We start from the raw sequence: 19,605 nt of genomic DNA on the forward strand, positions 1-19,605 counted from the left end.
CACCACCTATCCGCGTGCTCTGATCTCCCAATCGAGGCTGGGGGTAGGCGGTATACCTACATCTGGCGAACAGGAGCATCAGAAGCTAAAGCTTTCTCGAAAGGCAAATCCCAAGTTGATGGTTGGCCATAACCTAAACGACAGCATTTGAACTCCGACAACCAGCCACTAGCAACGTTTTGTGCTGCGTGCAACTTGTACTCTATTTATTTAGCGAGCAGGAAGAAAAGGGAAGAAAGTAGCTCGGGTGCCTTTTCTCGTTATTCCCATTACCCTCCCCCCAACATTCAAATACCAAAAGTGGACACAAAAGGCATTGGCTGGGTAAGAAACCCAATATATAGCTTTGTATAGTTACAGGGAGCACACTATGAATTTAAACACATAGGAAGTAAGGGTCCCTGTTTGTATCCAGGTCAGGCACATCTCAAGAAGTCTTGATTACATACTAAACAGCAGATAGAAAAAGTAAGGTTTTGATAGTGTGCTTACTGCCAAGCGTCTCCGCTTCGGCTGCAGTCCGAATAGTTTACCTTCCCTAACAATTACAATTATCTTCATGAGGAAGTGTTGCTCTCTATATTTCTGCCCACCTTTGTCGTCGCCCACCCCCCTTTCTTAATTACCATCTTCCCCTCCTCTTCTTTGCCTCTACTACTTTGCCCCATTCATTATAGCTCATTTGGGTGCCACGCATAGTCTTCATCCAGTGAACGGAAGGCCCTCCGTCCATATGGCCTCGTTCTGGCATCGGTCGTCTGTCAATCGTCAGTTCTCTTTCTCGTGAAGACCAGAAGCTCAACAACCGCCCGTCTCCAGCTGGAAAGGTTCCGCTCATTGCCTGCATTCATAGAAAAAAGTGATATGGGCCAGCGGCCTTGGACTGTACGCTCTGACTATCACCCTTGTTTGTTTCGTGTTATTGATTGGCTTCGGCGAACGTATATTCAGTTGCCAGGGTTTCCTTGAAAGACCTAAGCGGTGTGACACGGAGCTGGAAAGCAAGCTAAATTGAGCCGTGTCGATCTCATGTCTGTACGTATAAGGTTTCTTGATTACTGACCTAGTAGAGAGAGCACGGGTTTAGCTAATTTACAAGGCGATCGTTGTGATGCTCTTGCCTATTTTTTTCACGTCGGATTATCGTACAACGAAACCGCATGAGTCCAAGTGACTTGGACTCGAAAAAGACGGGAGCACCGAGATAGCATATTCAAACATCCGACTGCCATAATATCATTTTAAACGGTTGTCAATCATTCATACTCATCTAGTCAACGGAGTGCAATGTCGGTGAACCGGCCCTCTCGCGCCACGGACGATGATATAAGAACTACCAAACTTCCCAGTGAACTGGCATATACATCGGAACAGTATCCGATCGATCAGCGACTGAAACGTCTCAAGGAAGACGTTCTTCCTCTTTATCCTTTTCTCCTAACTGTGCCTACCGATGTGCCTTTCCGCCTTGGGAGTCGCTTCGTCAATAATTGGGCTGTGGGTAATGACGGTCCATTTGCACCAGAAGAGCATCAACTTCAGTATATGACCTTCTTAACACATCACGAAGGGGACTCGTTACTGGTGGCTGTTGGTGATTGGTCAGACGGGACTGGAAACGTCATGTCCGACCAGCAATCTGGACTCCAGGGTGCAGCAGGCACTCCATTGAGCGGGCCAGTCAAGAAAAAGATTAGTTTGAACGACTATAGAAACAAAAGAAAGACAGGCGCTTCAGCCTCGCCCGTTGGCCAGGAAGCTTCTAGCCACCATCTCTCAATGGACTATGTAATTGATGACAGCCAAAGAGCTCCCAAAGTCGGCCCTGCTGGAAGCAATTTGCAGAAGTCCTCTGATAAAATTACGGCTTCACGTATTTCTATTCGAGCTGGTTCTGAAGCCCTGGAACGCAAGCGGCCCGCTGAATCTGAAGCGGAGAACTCCAGGCTGCAGGAAAGGAAGGGTGTCGAAATTGGAGTCTTAAAGAAACCGAAACTCTCCGCCGAAGCAGCAGAAGCAGAGTTCAATAAGCCTGGGCGCTCAAAAGCTAATGGCCTCCCAACTCTCTTGTCACCTACCCTTCCGCCAACTTCAAGCAGCCCTAAACTTCCCAGGCTCTTATCACCCACCCTCCCTCCAAACATAGAGAAAGAGCTCGCTAGACTTGGTGAGGAGACGCTTGTCTCAGATCCTACGCGGACGAAAAACGCTCCCAATGGTGATGCGTTGAAAGGCAAGACTCAGAAAGCAAAGTCCTCTGATATCGGCACATCCAGCATAGATTCGATCTCTGTGGTTGGCCGTCAGAGTTTGCGAAGCAAACACCCAAATTCAGTCGCTGATAAGCGTCCATCTACTACTCAAGGCTCTGTGGCTTCTTCCTTCTGCGAAACTCCTACCTCCAACTTACGGTATCAAATAGATGACAAGCCCAACAGCCATGAGAAATCAGCGAAACCGCAATTGCTGATGAAACTCAAGTATGGCAGAGCAAATAGAAAGCGTGTTGAAGCTCTCCTTAAATTTTCAGGGAAAAGGAAAATGGCGCCTCCAGGCTCACCTGCAAAGAATATAGCTGACCCCGATTCCACCCTGATTAAGAGGTCCAACGAAACTATTACAAAGACTACGGCCTCGGACAACTCCAACTCTAGAATATACCGGCCTGAGGGGAAAGCAAGGCATGTTCCGAGCATCCAAACACCTAGGAATGCGGGCTCTGAAAAACCTCGAACCCCAGTGTCTTCTACCCTTAGTGCGATAACACACAACCAGGAGAAAACAAAACAAGCCTCTGTTACGCCTGTTAAAGATCCCAAAGACTTAACTTATCGTTCGGAGAATGTTGATAACGATGGTAGAACGCTCTCTCAGCCGACAATCAGATATCAACCAGGCGATGCGGCCACTGGTGTAAAACAATCACTGTCACAAGTGAACCTTCAGTCAAACGCGTCACGCAATGGTGAGCGCCGAGCTTGGAAGGATGAATATCAAAAGTACGGGAATTTAGGGCGGGAATTAAAACATGCCGCGGAACGACATACCACCAGAGATTTCGTGACTGATGTTGATGAGAAGCTTGCGGCTGCTACTGCTATTGAAGCTATTCTCTGTTTTATTCTAGCCTTTGTTGCTGACGATCAATCCAAAACTTTGTCTCGTCAGATTAGCGACTCATCGTCTTGGCTATCTATACTCGCTTATTGGCGTGTGGTAAAAAAAAATAGCGCCCCCTTTCCACAGCTTCATAGCCTTTGTTTGATTCTTGGTGCTACATCCTATGATGCTATCCATGCGCTTGATCTGGAGCGGTTTGCGGTCACTCCTCTGCCAGGGGAAAACACCCCTGTGCCGACACCCGGTAGTGATGGAAATACTGTTGTATCCGATGAAAGCAAAAAGAACCGAAGGGAAATACTAGAGCTAAAGAGTCGACTGCCTGAATGCTACAAAGAGTCCCAGAGGCTATGGCTTGAAGGCTCACAGGGACTTTCAGAAGACGTTCTTGTTCATGAATTTCCTGATACTTGGTCCAGGCGGTCTAGGAACTTTTCAGAACAAGGGAAGCAACGGCTCAAGCCTGGTGACTATTCTGGTGAGTTTTTCCTGCCTTTAGGAAGAATGACCACACCAGTAGAAACTGTCCGATTTGGTTACTCAATACTAAGAGAGTGGTGCAAAAAGGAAGGTGTGGAATGGAATGGCCGGCTTTGTTTATAAATCTCCACCTTCTCATCGCACAATCGTTTTCTGCACATTTCGAATTTTCATCATTATCTGTTAGTTGTCCTGTTTCTTCCAGCGGTTTGCGTTGGCGTCATTGGATTTGGAGAGGAAGTCGCGTACAAAAGTCTACTTCTACCTGTTATTATAGCATGATACCATGGGTTATATCCCTTTGTCATAGAGGCCATATATAGTTTTGTCTGGTTCTTACGGATATGGTTCTGCAGTCCATAAAGTAGTGTTGATTCTATCGGTCATGATCTTTTTTTCAGTAATAATGGCTTCTACTCTACATTGGTATACGAGATGAGCAATGCTCGTCACTAAATTATTTATTTAAATCATCCATAACTTCCACTATCATGTAGGCAAACTACATTATGCAGCAATCAAATTTAGTGTCTATATCCCAAATCCTCGCTGTTCCATGTATGTATCTGCTGTAATACCGATGAGTTGCAAGTAAATAGGAAGGCCATAGCCAAGTACTATAAGACTCGTCGAGATCTAGATCCACGATGCACCGATCTGCATATCTCTCGCTTTTCCCAGAAACTCCACTGCTAATACATCCAAATAGACGCTCTTTTCGATACTTGAAACGCTAAAACCTTTAGTTAAACCGGAATCATGGCTTTCCCAGGCTAAAACAATCTATGGCCGTTTGAAAAGAAGGAGGCGAAGGGGGGGAAATGAGACAAGTTTGCGCCGAGGGCTAAGAACAGCACCCACCTAGCATTGTGCTAATGCTATGTAATGAGTACAACCATTCAGACAATCAAGTTGCCTCTCGATGACGTGTAAAGCTTGAGTCCAAATTTGATCCCTCGCCAAAGAGCCAGCCAGCTTCCCGACAATACCTAGCTTCTCTACCATACGCGCCAACCTCGCTGCTCCAACAGATGACGGAGGCATCTACAATATCGGCTATTACACGCTCTATTGCTCCCAGTACACTCCAGCCAATCGTCCCCGCAATTAGCCCGACAACATAAGCATATACGCTGCCTCTAATAACACCGCTACCGCTCGACACACCTAGGTCACGAGCAGTAGTCACCCAACCCCCAAACCCAAGACCCAGAGACATCATGAGTCGGGCAGCGTGGAGGATCAATTTTGAAAGTCGATAGGAAAGAAGAGGTGTCATGCTTTCATGTGATCGTGAATAGAACCGAGGATGAAGTGAGGAATTAATTATGGTGGGCGAAAGAGTTGTCATCCGGGCAAGACTTCGAGCAGATACCACCAGCGGCTGTGAATGTATTGAAGCATAAGTGAGTGCAAGAGGATCTGTGAGTGTTGTGACTGGAGTGGGCACAACGGAGTAAGCGAACAAGCTCAAAACAGAGGTGGCACGACTCGGAAGTAAGAGAAGAGGAAGTCGAACAAGGAGTGCACTTAATCTGGACAAACAAATCGTGCCAAATAAAGCTGTGAGTGAGTGAACAATTGCTGCCCAAACAATCTGTCTTGAAGTCGGGGCAGGGGAAGTGAGTCGGTGAAAGTACCACTGGCTCACTGTAGCAGCCGTAACTGCACGCTGAATGCCAGCGATGACTCCCAGTGACCAGGCATAAACAAGAATGAAATAGACCCCGAGCCACCAACTACTGAAACTGACGATGAAACGACCCGGTCCCGTTATGTTTCCTCCTAGGAATACCCGCGTGAACATAAGTATCCACAACCATGTCCATGAAACGATGAAGGCGAGAATACCAAGACCAAGGATCAGTAGTTCCGGGTTTGAGGCGAGGATCCGACATGCAAATTCGAGAATTCTGATCGCTTTGCCTATAGCATGACGGCCCCGAATTACATTGTATATCCACACGCTAGCTATAATGAACGGGGCAATTGATCCCCATCTCATTACTTTATCCTGTATGCTTGTTCCATGCCAGGTGCCTTTGAAGCTTGAAACAAATGGATAAAGAGAGAAGGAATATAAGATCACTGGAACAGCGAAAATGATAACGTATACGAGTTGACGTATGTAGGACCGCAGTAGTGCAAGCCAAAGCAGTGAGACGAAAACCGAGGCAACAGTATAGAAACCAAGCAGATAAAACGAGGAATGAATAGTCAAGTATATCGTGTCGCCCCACTTCGATTTGTCCCCCGAAGGTGTGGAAGTATGGAGGTAGACAAGGAAAGAAGTAGCGAAAAGACAAGCGATGGATATTAAAAAGAGTTGGCCCCAAAAGACATCGTGCACAGGCGATTCGGGTCTTACTGGGGAAAAAGAGGCCTGAACAGGGTTCGTGGGACTTAGTTGGCGGGGACCGTTTATCAACGGTTGCCTGTCCGTTCCCATGGGCATGAAAAATGAATCTATGCCGAAATTGCCCTTCCGTGATAGAGACTCACCCCGAAATCGTTGTATTGAGGGAGGATTATCGTCACCTGCCTCTGAAGAATCAGCTCTATCACCATCCGACGCAGATCGCAGGCTATCTTCGAGATGAACGTCAACTAGGTTCTCCCTAGCTCTGGTATTATATTTGTCCATAGGTGGTCCATCTTCGACCTCAACAGCCTCGGGTACGGTCTCAGCAATCGTGTCTCGCTCTCCGTGGGAGGACGTCCCAGCACGCCAGGAGCTTCTGATGCCTTGCGCCCTGCTGTATATTCCATATCTAGATTTTCCAGAGTCCTCAACGCTATTTGAATAGTCATCATCTTCATCGATCTCCGAAGAAGCTTTCAGATGACTACTGCCGAAATCTCGCCTTGATTTCTGGAGGGCATAGAAGTCCGCGATCTCACGCTCATGCTCTGCTTCATCATCCTCTTCACAAAAATCATCAGTAGCACTGTAGAAAAGAGGCGCATGCTGGGCCAGGTTTCGAGACCCAAGAGGAAGGTTAGAAATTTGAGATGCCGCTGGTTGATATGGGTCAAGGGTTGCTCTTTGCAAAAAGGAACGTGAGGATGGAAAGCGGGAGCTTCCCGGTTGCTGCATCAGTCGTCCATGACCTTTCCTGCGTGTTTCATCAGAGTGAGGAAGTAGTCGTGATTGTGACTGGGCAAGGAAGCGAGAGGCATCTGTGTGATGGTGAGCGACGTCGGTCCAGTGAACGGCCAGGGAACTAGGTGTAGACAGTGAAAGCTCCATAACTTTATATAACACATACATTCCGAGAACATCTCTAACTAACTCCCGGTAGAAGGCCACTTTGCGGTACAAAGCAGTTGCTGCTCCTCGACGGCCTTGAATGTTGCTCGTTCGAAAGTGCGATATGGAAGCGGTGAGCTCCAATAGATTTAGTGATAGTTTCAGAGCCAGTGGTACGTGGAGGCTGGCAAGGAGAACATCTGGAAAACTATTTATCTGATAGTAACTTGCTCAGAGAACGTAAGGTGAAACAGAAGGCAGGAATGAGAGCATCTGTAAGGCGTAAAGTGAACGAGTAGTGAAGAGGGTGCAAGCGTCATAAGGCAAGGTCATGGTGATAGATGACTCAGCTTTCGGAAGCGTCTCCACTCTAACCTAACCTAACCTAACAAACACCCTAACACCATGGTTCCGGAAGGAACCTTTTAACTAACCGTTGTCTGGCTTGTACCCGAAGTGCTCTACTCCGTAGATACAGTAGTGTAGTATCTACTCCGGATACCCCATTCACGGATCTACTATGTACTAGTCTACGTACTAAGTATAATGTGAGGACCCACACAGCTGATCCACAGTTCTTGGCAAATCATATCTTTTCATCTCGCAAATCTCTGCTGGCGACCCATTTATTATTTATCACATGGTGAGGTTATGTATGGATCCTAACAAGATATCGTAGCATGGCAGCTCACTGTTTTCCGATGATATTATATGGAATCGAACAGCTTTGGAAGGGAAGAACAAAAAAATGAAGGAAAAAAAAATACATTATCAGATTAGTTTTTCCGAGTCATAATCGAATATCGTATATTATGCATGAAGAGCAAGAGTCCTAGCGTAAAAGGTCGGTAAAGGGTGCTGTGTCCATCTAATCACGTGCACGAAGGCCGCCGCCCTAGACTTTACAGGAGAGCTCTGAAAAGCCCGCTTCCGCCGGTGTGTTAAAAGACCGCCTTAGGCAATTCTCATATGACCCATTAGTGCGGACTAGGACGATTTGTTTTATAGTCTCTAGTGCCATTTAAGCGGTTTACTTGCTCTAAGCTCTGTCTCGGGTGTTTTGCGGCGACGGTTTTCGGAGCATGAGTCTCTCAAATACCTGAGCTGGCGGATAGTAGTTAATCAGAAATCAACTATCTTCAAACCTAGAGTCCGCTGTATCCATGTCACAGCCATGGGATTACATCGCTAAGCTTGTCTGTATTGGTGACTCTGGAACTGGAAAGTCCAGCGTAAGTGTCTGATCGCTCTTTGAATGCCGTAGCTCAATCATGCTAACCATTGCTATAGTTGACTATTCGGCTTTGCGAAGGACGCTTTGCATCTTCCCACGATGTGACTATTGGTGTGGAGTTTGGGTCGCGCATTGTTCCAGTTGGACCACCTAGTTCAAAAACCCTAAATATAGAATCAAGCACCAACCGTCGCAACCGTTCCTTTTCGTCACCGGTAGCTTCAGATACCTCAGAGGAGCCTATCGTCTCTGGTTTACCTAACCCTCCACGAAAAATAGCCGAGTCTCAGAAAAAGATGAAGTTATCACTGTGGGATACAGCAGGGCAGGAAACGTACAAATCCATCACACGGTCATATTTTCGTGGTGCCTCTGGTGCTCTGCTTGTGTTCGACATAACGAGACCATCTACGTTTACTTCATGCACACAGTGGTTGCAGGATTTGCGGCAAATTGCGGAAGAAGGAATTGTAGTTATTCTCGTCGGTAACAAAAGTGATCTGACCGGTAATGATCCGGAACGGAGTGAGAAGCATGTTACGAGGCGGGAGGCGGAAGAGTGGTGCCGTATGAACAACGTCGTACGCTACGTTGAGACCAGTGCAAAGTCCGGTGACGGCGTCGAGCGTGCGTTTCTTGAGGTCGCCGAGAGAATTTATCGAAATATCGAGGCGGGCAGGTACGATTTAAATGACCGCCGAAGCGGAGTGAAGGGCTTCGGCGCTACTGGTGGGGGGAGCACTAATGTGCCGACAACTGTTACCCTAGGCTTGAACGATGCAATGCGCAGGGGCGGAAATGGATGGGCTGGAAACTGTTGTTGAGTAGATTACGTCCACAACTGCAATAATCCTGATTGTGCAATGCTACCTGAGAGCAGCGACAAGTTCACTAGATTACTCTTTCTAAGACAGTCATCAATGCTCGAACTAGGCTTTAGGAGGGTTGGAAATATCCTGGGAACTACCAATAAAGAGAAAAAGTCCTTCTAGATTTGACGGAGTGAATTAGACTTCATTGACATCGCCGGTATAGCCGATGAGATGCTACACAGACCATAGTGAAGGTGATTTAATAGCAACACAATGGAAGCATGGGGGACTGGAAACAACGGGAAGACGATAATAAAGAAGGAAAGTAAGACAAAGAATAGGGAGACAAGGAGGAAAGAAAAGTAGAGAGGGAATGATACAAGAGTCAAGGTGTTTCAATTGGCGATGCGCCAGCCGCTCAGCCAATCCAAATGATCCCACTGCTGACTCGAACCTTCAATGCCAAACACAATCACGCGGAAATGCACGAACATTCCAACTATGATAGCATAGAGTAAAGAATAGACCATCCAGCGGGGTTTAACATTCATCGTTTGCGTGAGCCAGTCAACGCAAAATCCAAAGGTAAGAATGGCGTAATATAATGCTGGGTAGTAATGATGAACATACGTCACTCTTCCCATGACAATGAAGGGCAGATAATGCAGAATCCATCCAATGATTGGGTACAAGCCAGAATAATGGATATGGTTGATGTCAGCCTGGGAAAGCTCATTGTAACCTCGCTGCCAACGCACGAGGTACCAAAGTACCAAGAGCCCAAAGACGCCAAGGCTAAATGTACTTCCCCAGTAAACGAATGGGTTGCCAAGGAGATAGTATTTGATAGTATTGTCGTCCCAAGAGCACATCCGGAGCCCAACATTAAGTATAGGCCACTGCCAAAATTTCGAAGCGAGATCATCCTGTTTATCGGGGTCGGGAACCAACGCATTGTTAGATGTCATCATAGCGACATTCAAATGGATAAAGTCTTTCAAGAAAGGCGACTTGTAGGATCCTGGATCTCCCGGTGGAACTGTATAAGAAATAGTCAATAGCCTTTCCTTTGTAATGGCATAGGGCTTAAAATTGAAGCTTACGTCGGTCGTTAAAATGAGACTCAACATTCCAGTGTGTGTAAACATCGCTCGGTTTGTTCTCCTTCACGCATGTAGTTTCAATCTGCTTGAAGCCCCACTGGGGGAGATTGACATTGCCTGCTCGTAAATAACAACCCAGAACAGGATGTCGCAGGCGGAAGGCAGAGGTAAGAGTACGGATTTTACTTCTATCCTTCGATGCAACATCATCAACAACCTCAACCAGCCAATGATCTTTATCATCACCGATAGTGACATTGCCGTAGCATGAGACTTCGTAGTGTGACTTGGTAACTGGTGCAGAAATAGCATGAGAGTGCAAATTCCGGCCTGTCTGTCCATGAATAAGACGAATGACATCACCATCACCTACAAACTTTAGAGGCGCACTCGGATCATACTCTGGCTCGCGGCGGTTGGGGTAGATGAACCAGTCGTTGTTGGCGTCCTTGTGGTGATAACAGGTAACCTGTTGCTGGGTGGATCCCTCGGGGTATGTCTGGATATGCGAATGGAGAAGTCCGCCGCCGTAACCCATGTTCTTCAGTGTGACTCTAGAGCCGAGAGCAATTTCCAGGGGGCTATCTTTCCCGACCTCGGTTCCTCTCAGATTGGCCTGGAAAAGTGAACTCATTTGGGCGTCGCCCGGTCCACTATTTTCCAGAACCAAGAAATGCAGGTAGAATGAAAATACATAAACCAAAACGGGTATAATGATCAGCCCCACCACACGAGCCATGAGATGCTTGGCAAGGACGACCTGCTAGTGGGCTTAGCAATAGATTCGAGACATGGGTCCCTTCCATAACTGACCTCTGTCATCTTTAGATCGCCAAATTTGTTCCAGAGATCCTCGATCGTATAGAGGCCTACAAGCGCTGTGCAAAAGAAACCAACCCATTTCACACTGCACACACAACCAATACTTATCCCGGTCAGGAACAGCCAGACAAACCACTTAATCGAGAAACTCGCATGCTGTAGTCGATGAAACTTTGCCCAACACAGGGTAGTGGTGAACGTGAAACAGAGGAGCATGGAATCCAGTAATATAAACCTTGAGATGGTTGCGTAAGAGTTTTCAAGTAGCACCATCAAACTCACGAGCCAGATAGTAGCTCTGCGGAAGCCAAGCTCTCGTGCTGTATAATAAGCAAGTGGCACGCACACGACGCCGAACGCAGCGTTGAAGACGCGCATGAAAGTATAATTGACTTCTTCCGGATATTTCTCTCCAGATTTAAATTCGAACGACCCGTTGTAACCGGCAAGATATCCTGACAAACCGACAAGCATTTTCCCCAGAGGGGGGTGTACGTCGAAGTAGAACTCGCGTTTCAAGTAATGTGATCCAAACTTGCCAAAGCTAAACCTAGGGGTAAGAGACTGGGCCAACAGGGCATGATTCATTAGGGGTTATGTTTCTCTTACTGCGCTTCATCCCAAGTCACAATATTGGAGCGACCAATTCGGTACATGCGAGTAAAGATAGCTGCAGCCGTCAACAGAATGGGCATTATCAGAGGTTCCCAATCATCCAGAACGGAAACTGATGGATTGGACTACACACCAGCCCGACTAGCGTTAGTCTTTGGACAATGTATCTTTAGGGCGCTAGGATTGAAAGGAAACATACTTTGAGCTTGGACTGGGTATTGCTTTCCTTCGTGCCATCGGGCTTCCTTCTAGGCCCCTCAGCATGCGGGACATTTCGGCGCCGCATATCAGAAGCTAAATTGACCCCGGTACTTGATGCAGAGTCCATTTCCGCCATAGTGGAGGATCCTTTCCTGTAAGTTTCTGGTTTGGTTATAAAGGGAGTAGGTGGCATATATCTGGACGGAAGACTCGAGGTATTGCCAAAGATGGAGTGATAAAAGGAGCAAGGGGAAGGAAGAAAAAGAAGAAAAAGGTGGTTGAACGAAGGAAATATTCAACGAATGCAATTAAGTTCAAGAAAAAGACAATTTCATATCCGATAGCATAATATGGAGTTTCGTGGACGCGAGGTAATGGGGAGGCCGGGTCTACAGTTCTAGTGGAAAAGTGAATCAATTGCGGTGGATTGAAGAAAGGGGAGGGAAAGAAAGGACCGAGTGTGGAGAAAAAGAGAAGGAGCCACGAGAACAATCAAAGGATGGAGGAGGACAGGGAAGGCATTGGAAATGAAAGACGACAACACTTTCAAATGCAGAGCAGTGGTGTAGGTAGTGGAAGCAAATGGAGAGTTGGCCTGGACATAACACGGAAAAACCGGCGCGGTCATCCCAAGCTGCGGCCCCGCTTAGGCCACATTGAATTCTGGCCAAGGGTACAGGGTATGTACTAATAATACTGTACCTATCAGGAGTCTCTCCACCGTAGATGAAGGCTACCCTGCATACAAAACCAGGTGATATGTAGCATTATATAGCAGTATGTTTCTCTTGAGTAGAAACCACCTGCCTCTTAGGGCCATCTCACGCTTACAGAGTCTATCTTGCAAGGCTCATCTCAAGCGAATACATATAGTGATTTTTGTGCTGTCTGGACGGTATAAAGACCAAGGAGATAGGTGATATCCCATACCACGTGGAGTGCTAGTTTTGTCTTCAAGTTGTTCTAAGTACGTTATACCCAGGTAACAAGCTAGCAACGGTGTAAATTGAGCAAGTACAAGACACCCAAGACACAAAACCGACAGTGGTCTAGAACATTACTAGCTCAGTGTGGTATAAATTTCGTATAATAAATCCTACTGGAAGTTCCCCCTTGACCTAACGATTATCACTCTAAAACACCTAAACAAACTTCCCGGATAGTGACATAACTCTAGCTTCAATAAGAGTTATTCATCGTTAAATAAGTACTGAACATACTTTGAAGATACTACTAGATCGGTGCTATCAAAATCCATCTCCTATTGGCTGCATGGCTTTGCTCGACGCCACTAGATCATGGTTTAGTCCAGAAACTTCTAATCTTCAATTGCCGCCAGCTCATCATGGGAGTCGGTATGTTTGAGTTTACATGGAGATATCTATCATAGCGAGAACGATGTACTGACCTCGGCATTTATATTTCACGACCACGAAGCTCCCTCTGCTTATCTCTGTTCTACTTTATGTATGGTGTGGTATTACCCAGCGTGACAGAGATAAACTATTCCCCATGCCCAGCTATAGCAAGAAATTCATAACATCAAATAATGTTACTGTACCTGGGGATTGAGTCATGAGGCCTAGAGTCACCAACTTGGTCAGGCTTACTTGGTGCCGTTCGATCTTGTCATTTTACCACTTATGAAAAGACCCTTCCTGCAGCGTGTTTTGAGAACCTGCACCGCAGTCAATACTATATAGTTCATTTTTAGTCCTACATGACTGGCGACGCCTATTTCACATACCTTAAAACCAGCGAATGCCTGGATTTAATTGTGCATACATATAACACCTCACCCATAGTTCCAGCGTTCACTCCCAAAGAGACCGACGGAGTGAATTGGGGGGCACAATTCTCTGTAATACCCATTGTCCTGAGCGCTATCTTCAAGGGTGTGAACATCTAGGGCATAATATTTCGATCTCTTTTATCCCAGGGCAAAGTGATCAGCCCACATTCATTGAGATATCTAGTCCGAGCTGATGTCCCAGTATAGGTGATACTTGATAACTCCATACTCTCTCACAAAAGGCCGTGTCAAGACAAATGCACCGTTATTTTACGCACTGGCGTGGTAGGAGAATAGTAGATGTATGCGTACTGGAGGACACAGTGATATGCGGTCAAATGTGACGGCGAAATATGGACACGAAGCAAAGGCCAAAACAAAGGGCACATGTGACATGTAAAAAAAACCCACCTCATACTCCTCAGAAGAAGAAAAAACTAAAAAGGAGTTAAAAAGAAAAAAGAAGGCAGTGCGATATCGATGGATGATATATAGGAGCCCCGTTGTGATCTGATGATGCCCCTACCGTCCCATTACTCGTCCCCGTCATCTTGCTCAAGGCGTCTATACTGAGTGCCTTGAAGCCGTTGCTCAGATGACCCCTTATGACGAGAGACCATGTTCGAAATCCAACCGCCAAGGCCTTCAAGGCGGCCGCCACCGCCATTTTGAGAGCCACGTTGACCAACTTTAGCGTTCTCGCCAGCATTGATGGTTGGAGGATCGATGTCTAGACCAGGAATGGCATTTTCAGGTCCAAACTGGCCATATTGCCGGCGTATGTCAAGTGAAGGCACAGGCGAACCAACACTCATTAGAGAGCCATGTTCTCCTTGGGAGGCGGGTGTTGGCATGGCAGTTGTTGCGTCCCCGAACAGAGTATCCATGTCCTCGAGCCGAACTCCACTAGTCTCCGGGTATAGGAAGTAAACTAAGCAAAGCACATGTCAGGATATAGTAACCTGCTAAAGAGAATGATACTAACCAAGGACGAAGCTACACGCGCAGAAAAAGGCGTGTACTAGGTAGAGTCGCCATTTTATTACGGCCTGAAGGACCGGTGTGAGCTCTCCAACAAGCCAATTAAAAGCCCAGTTTGTAGCCGTGCTAAGACTGGCACCTTTTGCACGAATGCTTAACGGCAAGATCTCGGGCGGGTATAGCCATGGGATAGGTCCCCAGGATGCACCAAAAGCAGCATTGTAAATCATAACGAGAATCACAGTGAGCGTTGGAGTTGCTGCAACATCAATGAAAATAAAATATGATATCAAAGAGAGAGAGACAATCATAGCGACTGCTCCCGAAAGGAGGATTGGTCGCCTTCCCCAGCGATCAACAAGGTACCATGGCGGAACCGTGGATGCCAGGTATGAAATCGCATTGATGCCAGTCATCAGAATGGCATCGCGGCCAGCCCATCCTGCTGATTCGAAAACGAGCGGGGCGTAATAGGAGATGACGTTAATACCATTCAGTTGGGCTAAAGCCTGAGCGGACATGGCTATTAAGACTCGTTTGTGGTATCGCTTGAACATATCAGTGTAGGATCTTTCACCTTCTTGCCGCTGAAGAAGGACATCCATTTTAATTTCTCTGTACTCCTGCCTTGCTTTGTCATTGTGCAAATCTCCCTGTCCGTAGAGATTAGCAATAACTACCATACCCTCCTCATCATAGTCATTATCTAACAGCCATCTGATTGAACGAACATTAGCACATGTTCTGGTTGTAAGCATAAGCATACTTCGGCATGCTCTCAGGAGGCATACCTTGGTGATTCACATATAATGAGGCTTCCCAGTCCAAGAAGAGCTCCCATTATACACTGGCATAGCAATGGTAGACGCCACGAATAGTTGTTGTCGATAAAGCTACAGAAGTAATCAACCCAGACACTGGCTGCATATCCTGAGATATTTCCGGTGAACTCAATACAGGCCAACTTCCCTCGGTTATGGGGAGGCTTAAGGCTAGCTGTTAGCAGTGGTTGACATGGCTGGGGATATATGATTTACCGATATCTCAGACTGGTAAACAGGTACGATCGTTGACAATGCGCCAACTCCTAAACCAGCGACAATACGACCGACCATCATCATGGCAAGTCCATTTGCAAATGTCTGCAATGCCCCACCTATGAAAAAGACTATTGAGCCATAAAGAATCGTTCGGCGGCGCCCTATCAAGTCGCCAATACGTCCAACGAGTAACGAAGATATAAAGGCTCCAACCTCCAGGATTGCAACAACCGTACCAATTGCAGCGCGTGACGGTTGGTTGAAATAGTCCTTAAAATACCAACCACTGCCTCGTTATTAATTTGAGAACTCTCTGAAACCTTCTTTTGGGACAGGAGACGAACGTGATAATACCAGACATGACACCTTGGTCATAGCCAAAAAGAAAGACACCTAAAGATACAAAGACACTAGTAAAGTACCTTTGTGGGGTTAGCGAGAATACAGACCAAAGAAAAGTGTAAGAATATAAGATTCACTTACAGCAATGGCTTCCCAACCAAGCCATGCATTTGTGCCGTCTGCCGATTACTTGGAGACATTATGACAGCGAGAAGACGTTCAACCCGCGAAATATGCCGGGCCGGGGGACGGGGTATCTCTATCGATGTTTTTTCGGGTTCGGCTTGTTCAGTGACGAGATTGCTTTCGTTAGGATAATGTACTCGTTTCAGCTGTTTTACTCGAGCCCTCGATCCCAATCGACTAGAGATCTCACGATCCAGAGATTCTTCGAGACGGATCCGAAGAGGGTCTTCTTCATTAGCGAGTTGCTCAGCTAAGTCGCCAGTGTCTGTCCAGAGAGAGTACTCAGACTCGACAGACCGTGCAGATAAAGAAGAACGCCGGCTACCCTTCTCGCTAGCAGATTCGCGTTCTCTAACAGACTGTACAGGGGGTGACCGAGACCGGTATTCTAAGGACCGCAAGGGTATGCTCGAGGAAGTACGCGGTGAAGATGTCGAAGTAATGTTGGCGGTCGTGATGGGCTGCAATTACCAGCCCTTCTTGCGGTGAAAGGTGAGTAGGCAATACGTTTGATTTAGGTAGATCAACAAGTGATGCGGGTAGAGACCCCCCGTGTTCCTCCGCAAAGAGACGGAGTAAGGAAATTTCATCAAGGGGCATACGAACTAACAGGCTGGCCCCGATGAGTCCCGCTCGAAGGGATGAATCAGAAGAACAGCACTGTGATAGGGCGACGGAAAACAAGCTGAGGCGGAGGGACAGTAAATGACCAATAGACGAATCAACGAGAGTAGAAAGCGGTGATGATGGTTGTGTTCACGAGACGGGCAGTTGACCAACAATGCAAAATGACGAAAATCGATGTTGTTCAGCCGAGAAGAGACGGTCAGGTGGAGGTAAGGAAAGGGGATCAAATAAGGCTGCTAACAGGCTGGGCGAAGAGCATATTTACGTTAGCAGGTGATGCATTACAACCAAGAATACGTATGGAGTACGGCTGATCACTGAATGAAGTTTATGTGCTTTAAAAGGCATACCCAGGTGTGGGACTTCACACAGAACAAAAATTAAGGAATAGTGCTCTGAAATACCTGGCGGCAATAATGAACAGTTGTAACGGTGACTGTAATAATAGCATTTGATTATTCTTTGCTGGAGGTGTACTCCGGAGTATCTGGGGGAACCTCCACAATCAGCGGAAGGGTGGATCCAGGAAATATGGGTCACTTGATCTAGTCTTAAGTAAATTGTCCATCCATTCGACCCAGACGCGCATACTAAACTATTCTGGGACTTCCAGATGCTAAGGACTGGATAGTAGGCCACTCTAATGAGGTAATGGACCAGGTAGAACCTCTTCTAGGTACTGGACTTTACACGAAGTTCAAAGACGTACCTTGGCAATCAGAATCACTTACCTGGTATAAGTACTGTATTTACAGAACATATACCTAGGCCTGATACTATGTACACAATATGTATATAACATAGATAAATTATCGGGTCGGGTTACTTTCCAATCGACTGACTAAGTCTGGGCAGTCACCCCGTGCACCAATGGAATATATTCATGATGCTAATTCCTCTTTTCGAACCACCGGGGTTCTCGTGCAGAAATATTTAGCCGGTTACATATGATCATTTATTCCCGTTAGGTAACCGCCAACTTTAAAGTATACCAGGGATTTTATTCACAGGAGAAAAATGGATGTACAGAGAGAACTACTAGTAGACAGCTTGCAGATATCCTTTCCCTTGTTTGGGCTTGACAAGCACATTAGCTTCCATATTTGACAGCTAATTGACATCATGGCGCAGTCTTTATACTGCGCCTGCGTCATCTTCCAACCACGGGGCTAATACGATCACTATTCGACTACTAGCTCCTCAGCTGATTTATCTTCTCATTCAAAATACATCACGTGGAATAGAGGAAGCACTATGATAGAAGAATATCATATCCATCTTTTTGAATATACACGGCATCTGCCAGACTGGCATATTTACGACGCAGCAACTCGAATATCACCAATCCAGCGCTAGTGCTAGGCACTTGACGAATGGCATTTCTTACATATCCGCGAAACAACCAATGGCGCCAGCCACCAGCTCGCGTGGCCCTCTTCCTGCATCGTTTGTATGTCTCCTGATAGGCAAGATAATAAAGACGTAACATTTGCCGCCTGGAAGGGTGGAGACTTGCCTGATGATCCAAGTATTCTAGTCGAGCAACATGAAGATTCTGTATGATGCTTAGCGGGTGCTGTATTGCTTGCTGGGCTATAGATGCCGCAACGCCCGCGGCCATCAAGAAGCATGGCTCCAGAGTATAGTGAGGTTTGATAAGTGGAACACCGCGGTCACCGGACTGAGTAGACAACAGCTCGTTCACATGATGAGCGCGCAAAGATCCATAGTATCCCGTGATAAATGAATAGTATGCCTGCGATTTGATGTACTCGAAGAACGAGAAAAAGACGCCATAGCCGAAAGCGTCACGCAAGAATGACAGACTCCAACCCGCAAAGATACCACGAATGCCGATCTGTTTGAGTTTATGTCGGCCGTAATGCCACATGCTCCGATACTGTCCTTCAAGTATGTCATTCGCCCGCAGACGAACCTGGAGAGCATCTAAAGGTGCAGCCACTATCGATTGAATAGTTCCAGCCGCAAATCCAGCTGTAAATGTATATAACGGACTAGCAGGCGGATAGATGCGCTTCACCCCACGGGACACTGGCTCATACATGGCTCCAAGAACTTGGAGGTATGATGTATATAGCACAGCACCAACCCTATTCGCGAAGTCAGACGTATACTATGGGTGTACTTTTCTCCATAAACCCACCCGGCATTTGCCAAAAGGGGAGGCATGATCTGATTTGGAATAAAGCGCCAACCATATGTGCGAACAGCGTGGACAAGTAACCCCGGGGTAGTAGTATGGAGGGACCATCGGCTTTCAGACGAGTGTGGATTGACAGCCCTGGCAAATGCCTATTATAAAGTGCATAAATAGACGGCCCGCATTAGTACTGAGAATATATGAGGATGGGAGACCGGATCAAGTACCATGTAACTAAAGGTAAAGAAGTCAAGTCAATGTGAATTCTCCGAGTAAAGTACACAAAAGATGAAATAAAGGCACGGTTTCATACTCAACTCGAGTGCGAAAGAATGCTTTTATTGGCGCTCTAAAGTAGAATGCAACCAACTGCGCGCTGAGAGCACGAACCCCAGCAGCAGAAGCCCCGGTGGCTGCGTTATTTCGTGGTTTCTTGTTGGAAGAGCCTTCGGTATCTGAACTGATAACATAAGAACCACGGTCTATTGTATGACCAGGGGTGAAGCATTTTTGGGATTCCATTTTGTAGTATTAAGATTGACATGCTCCATCAGGAAGGTGCCCGTATCTATACGCTAAAACCAACGAAAGCGAAAGGTACAATAAGTCCAGAAACAATGAACCAAGAACCGTCTTGATAGTATAAGAAAATGTGATGAATAGAAATAATTTAGGGATACATCTGGCAATATGAGGCAGTTGTACTAGTAGTGGCTGTGGACATACCTCAGCGCGCTTGAGGTCCCATATGTGATAAACTCTCTCTGCCGTAATATCGTCGCTGTAGTTGAATCAAACAGTGCAAACACTTGAAGGCTTTGCCCAAAACGCGCTTTGCC

General features: G+C 46.5%; 6 protein-coding genes across 6 annotated transcripts; 2 read left to right on the forward strand and 4 right to left on the reverse strand.

Annotated features, from left to right (window-relative positions):
* The first annotated feature begins 569 nt into the window (after window positions 1-569).
* On the forward strand, window positions 570-3,998 carry BDV27DRAFT_134863 (uncharacterized protein). Its single transcript, XM_032068389.1, has 3 exons — window positions 570-885; window positions 952-1,035; window positions 1,100-3,998. The coding sequence occupies exon 3, from the start codon at window positions 1,288-1,290 to the stop codon at window positions 3,721-3,723; it is 2,436 nt and encodes an 811-aa protein (XP_031923289.1). The 5' UTR covers window positions 570-885; window positions 952-1,035; window positions 1,100-1,287; the 3' UTR covers window positions 3,724-3,998.
* Window positions 3,999-4,104: 106 nt separating this feature from the next.
* BDV27DRAFT_134865 (uncharacterized protein) lies at window positions 4,105-7,307 on the reverse strand. The gene is made up of 2 exons (XM_032068390.1): window positions 6,870-7,307; window positions 4,105-6,780 (listed from the first exon to the last, which is right to left on the reverse strand). Exons 1-2 carry the CDS (start codon window positions 6,880-6,882, stop codon window positions 4,508-4,510), a joined length of 2,286 nt encoding a protein of 761 aa, XP_031923290.1. The 5' UTR covers window positions 6,883-7,307; the 3' UTR covers window positions 4,105-4,507.
* Window positions 7,308-7,803: 496 nt separating this feature from the next.
* Window positions 7,804-9,100, forward strand: BDV27DRAFT_43552 (Rab family GTPase). Its single transcript, XM_032076634.1, has 2 exons — window positions 7,804-8,082; window positions 8,141-9,100. Exons 1-2 carry the CDS (start codon window positions 8,014-8,016, stop codon window positions 8,906-8,908), a joined length of 837 nt encoding a protein of 278 aa, XP_031923291.1. The 5' UTR covers window positions 7,804-8,013; the 3' UTR covers window positions 8,909-9,100.
* Window positions 9,101-9,291: 191 nt separating this feature from the next.
* Window positions 9,292-11,773, reverse strand: pmt2 (protein O-mannosyl transferase; the record flags this gene model as incomplete). The annotated part of the gene is made up of 5 exons (XM_032070982.1): window positions 9,292-9,935; window positions 10,000-10,759; window positions 10,813-11,365; window positions 11,431-11,561; window positions 11,636-11,773. 5 exons carry the CDS (start codon window positions 11,771-11,773, stop codon window positions 9,292-9,294), a joined length of 2,226 nt encoding a protein of 741 aa, XP_031923292.1.
* Window positions 11,774-13,752: 1,979 nt separating this feature from the next.
* BDV27DRAFT_168050 (putative MFS monosaccharide transporter) lies at window positions 13,753-16,864 on the reverse strand (the record flags this gene model as incomplete). The annotated part of the gene is made up of 7 exons (XM_032074667.1): window positions 13,753-14,360; window positions 14,415-15,127; window positions 15,202-15,395; window positions 15,448-15,736; window positions 15,795-15,872; window positions 15,934-16,439; window positions 16,847-16,864. The coding sequence occupies 7 exons, from the start codon at window positions 16,862-16,864 to the stop codon at window positions 13,963-13,965; spliced, it is 2,196 nt and encodes a 731-aa protein (XP_031923293.1). The 3' UTR covers window positions 13,753-13,962.
* Window positions 16,865-17,650: 786 nt separating this feature from the next.
* BDV27DRAFT_134875 (putative mitochondrial carrier protein) lies at window positions 17,651-19,487 on the reverse strand. Its single transcript, XM_032068391.1, has 4 exons — window positions 19,080-19,487; window positions 18,994-19,000; window positions 18,770-18,918; window positions 17,651-18,716 (listed from the first exon to the last, which is right to left on the reverse strand). Exons 1-4 carry the CDS (start codon window positions 19,286-19,288, stop codon window positions 17,858-17,860), a joined length of 1,224 nt encoding a protein of 407 aa, XP_031923294.1. The 5' UTR covers window positions 19,289-19,487; the 3' UTR covers window positions 17,651-17,857.
* Between the last annotated feature and the right edge of the window lie 118 nt (window positions 19,488-19,605).

The sequence above is a fragment of the Aspergillus caelatus genome (assembly GCF_009193585.1).
Source record: "Aspergillus caelatus strain CBS 763.97 unplaced genomic scaffold BDV27scaffold_223, whole genome shotgun sequence".
NCBI classification, from domain to species: domain Eukaryota; kingdom Fungi; phylum Ascomycota; class Eurotiomycetes; order Eurotiales; family Aspergillaceae; genus Aspergillus; species Aspergillus caelatus.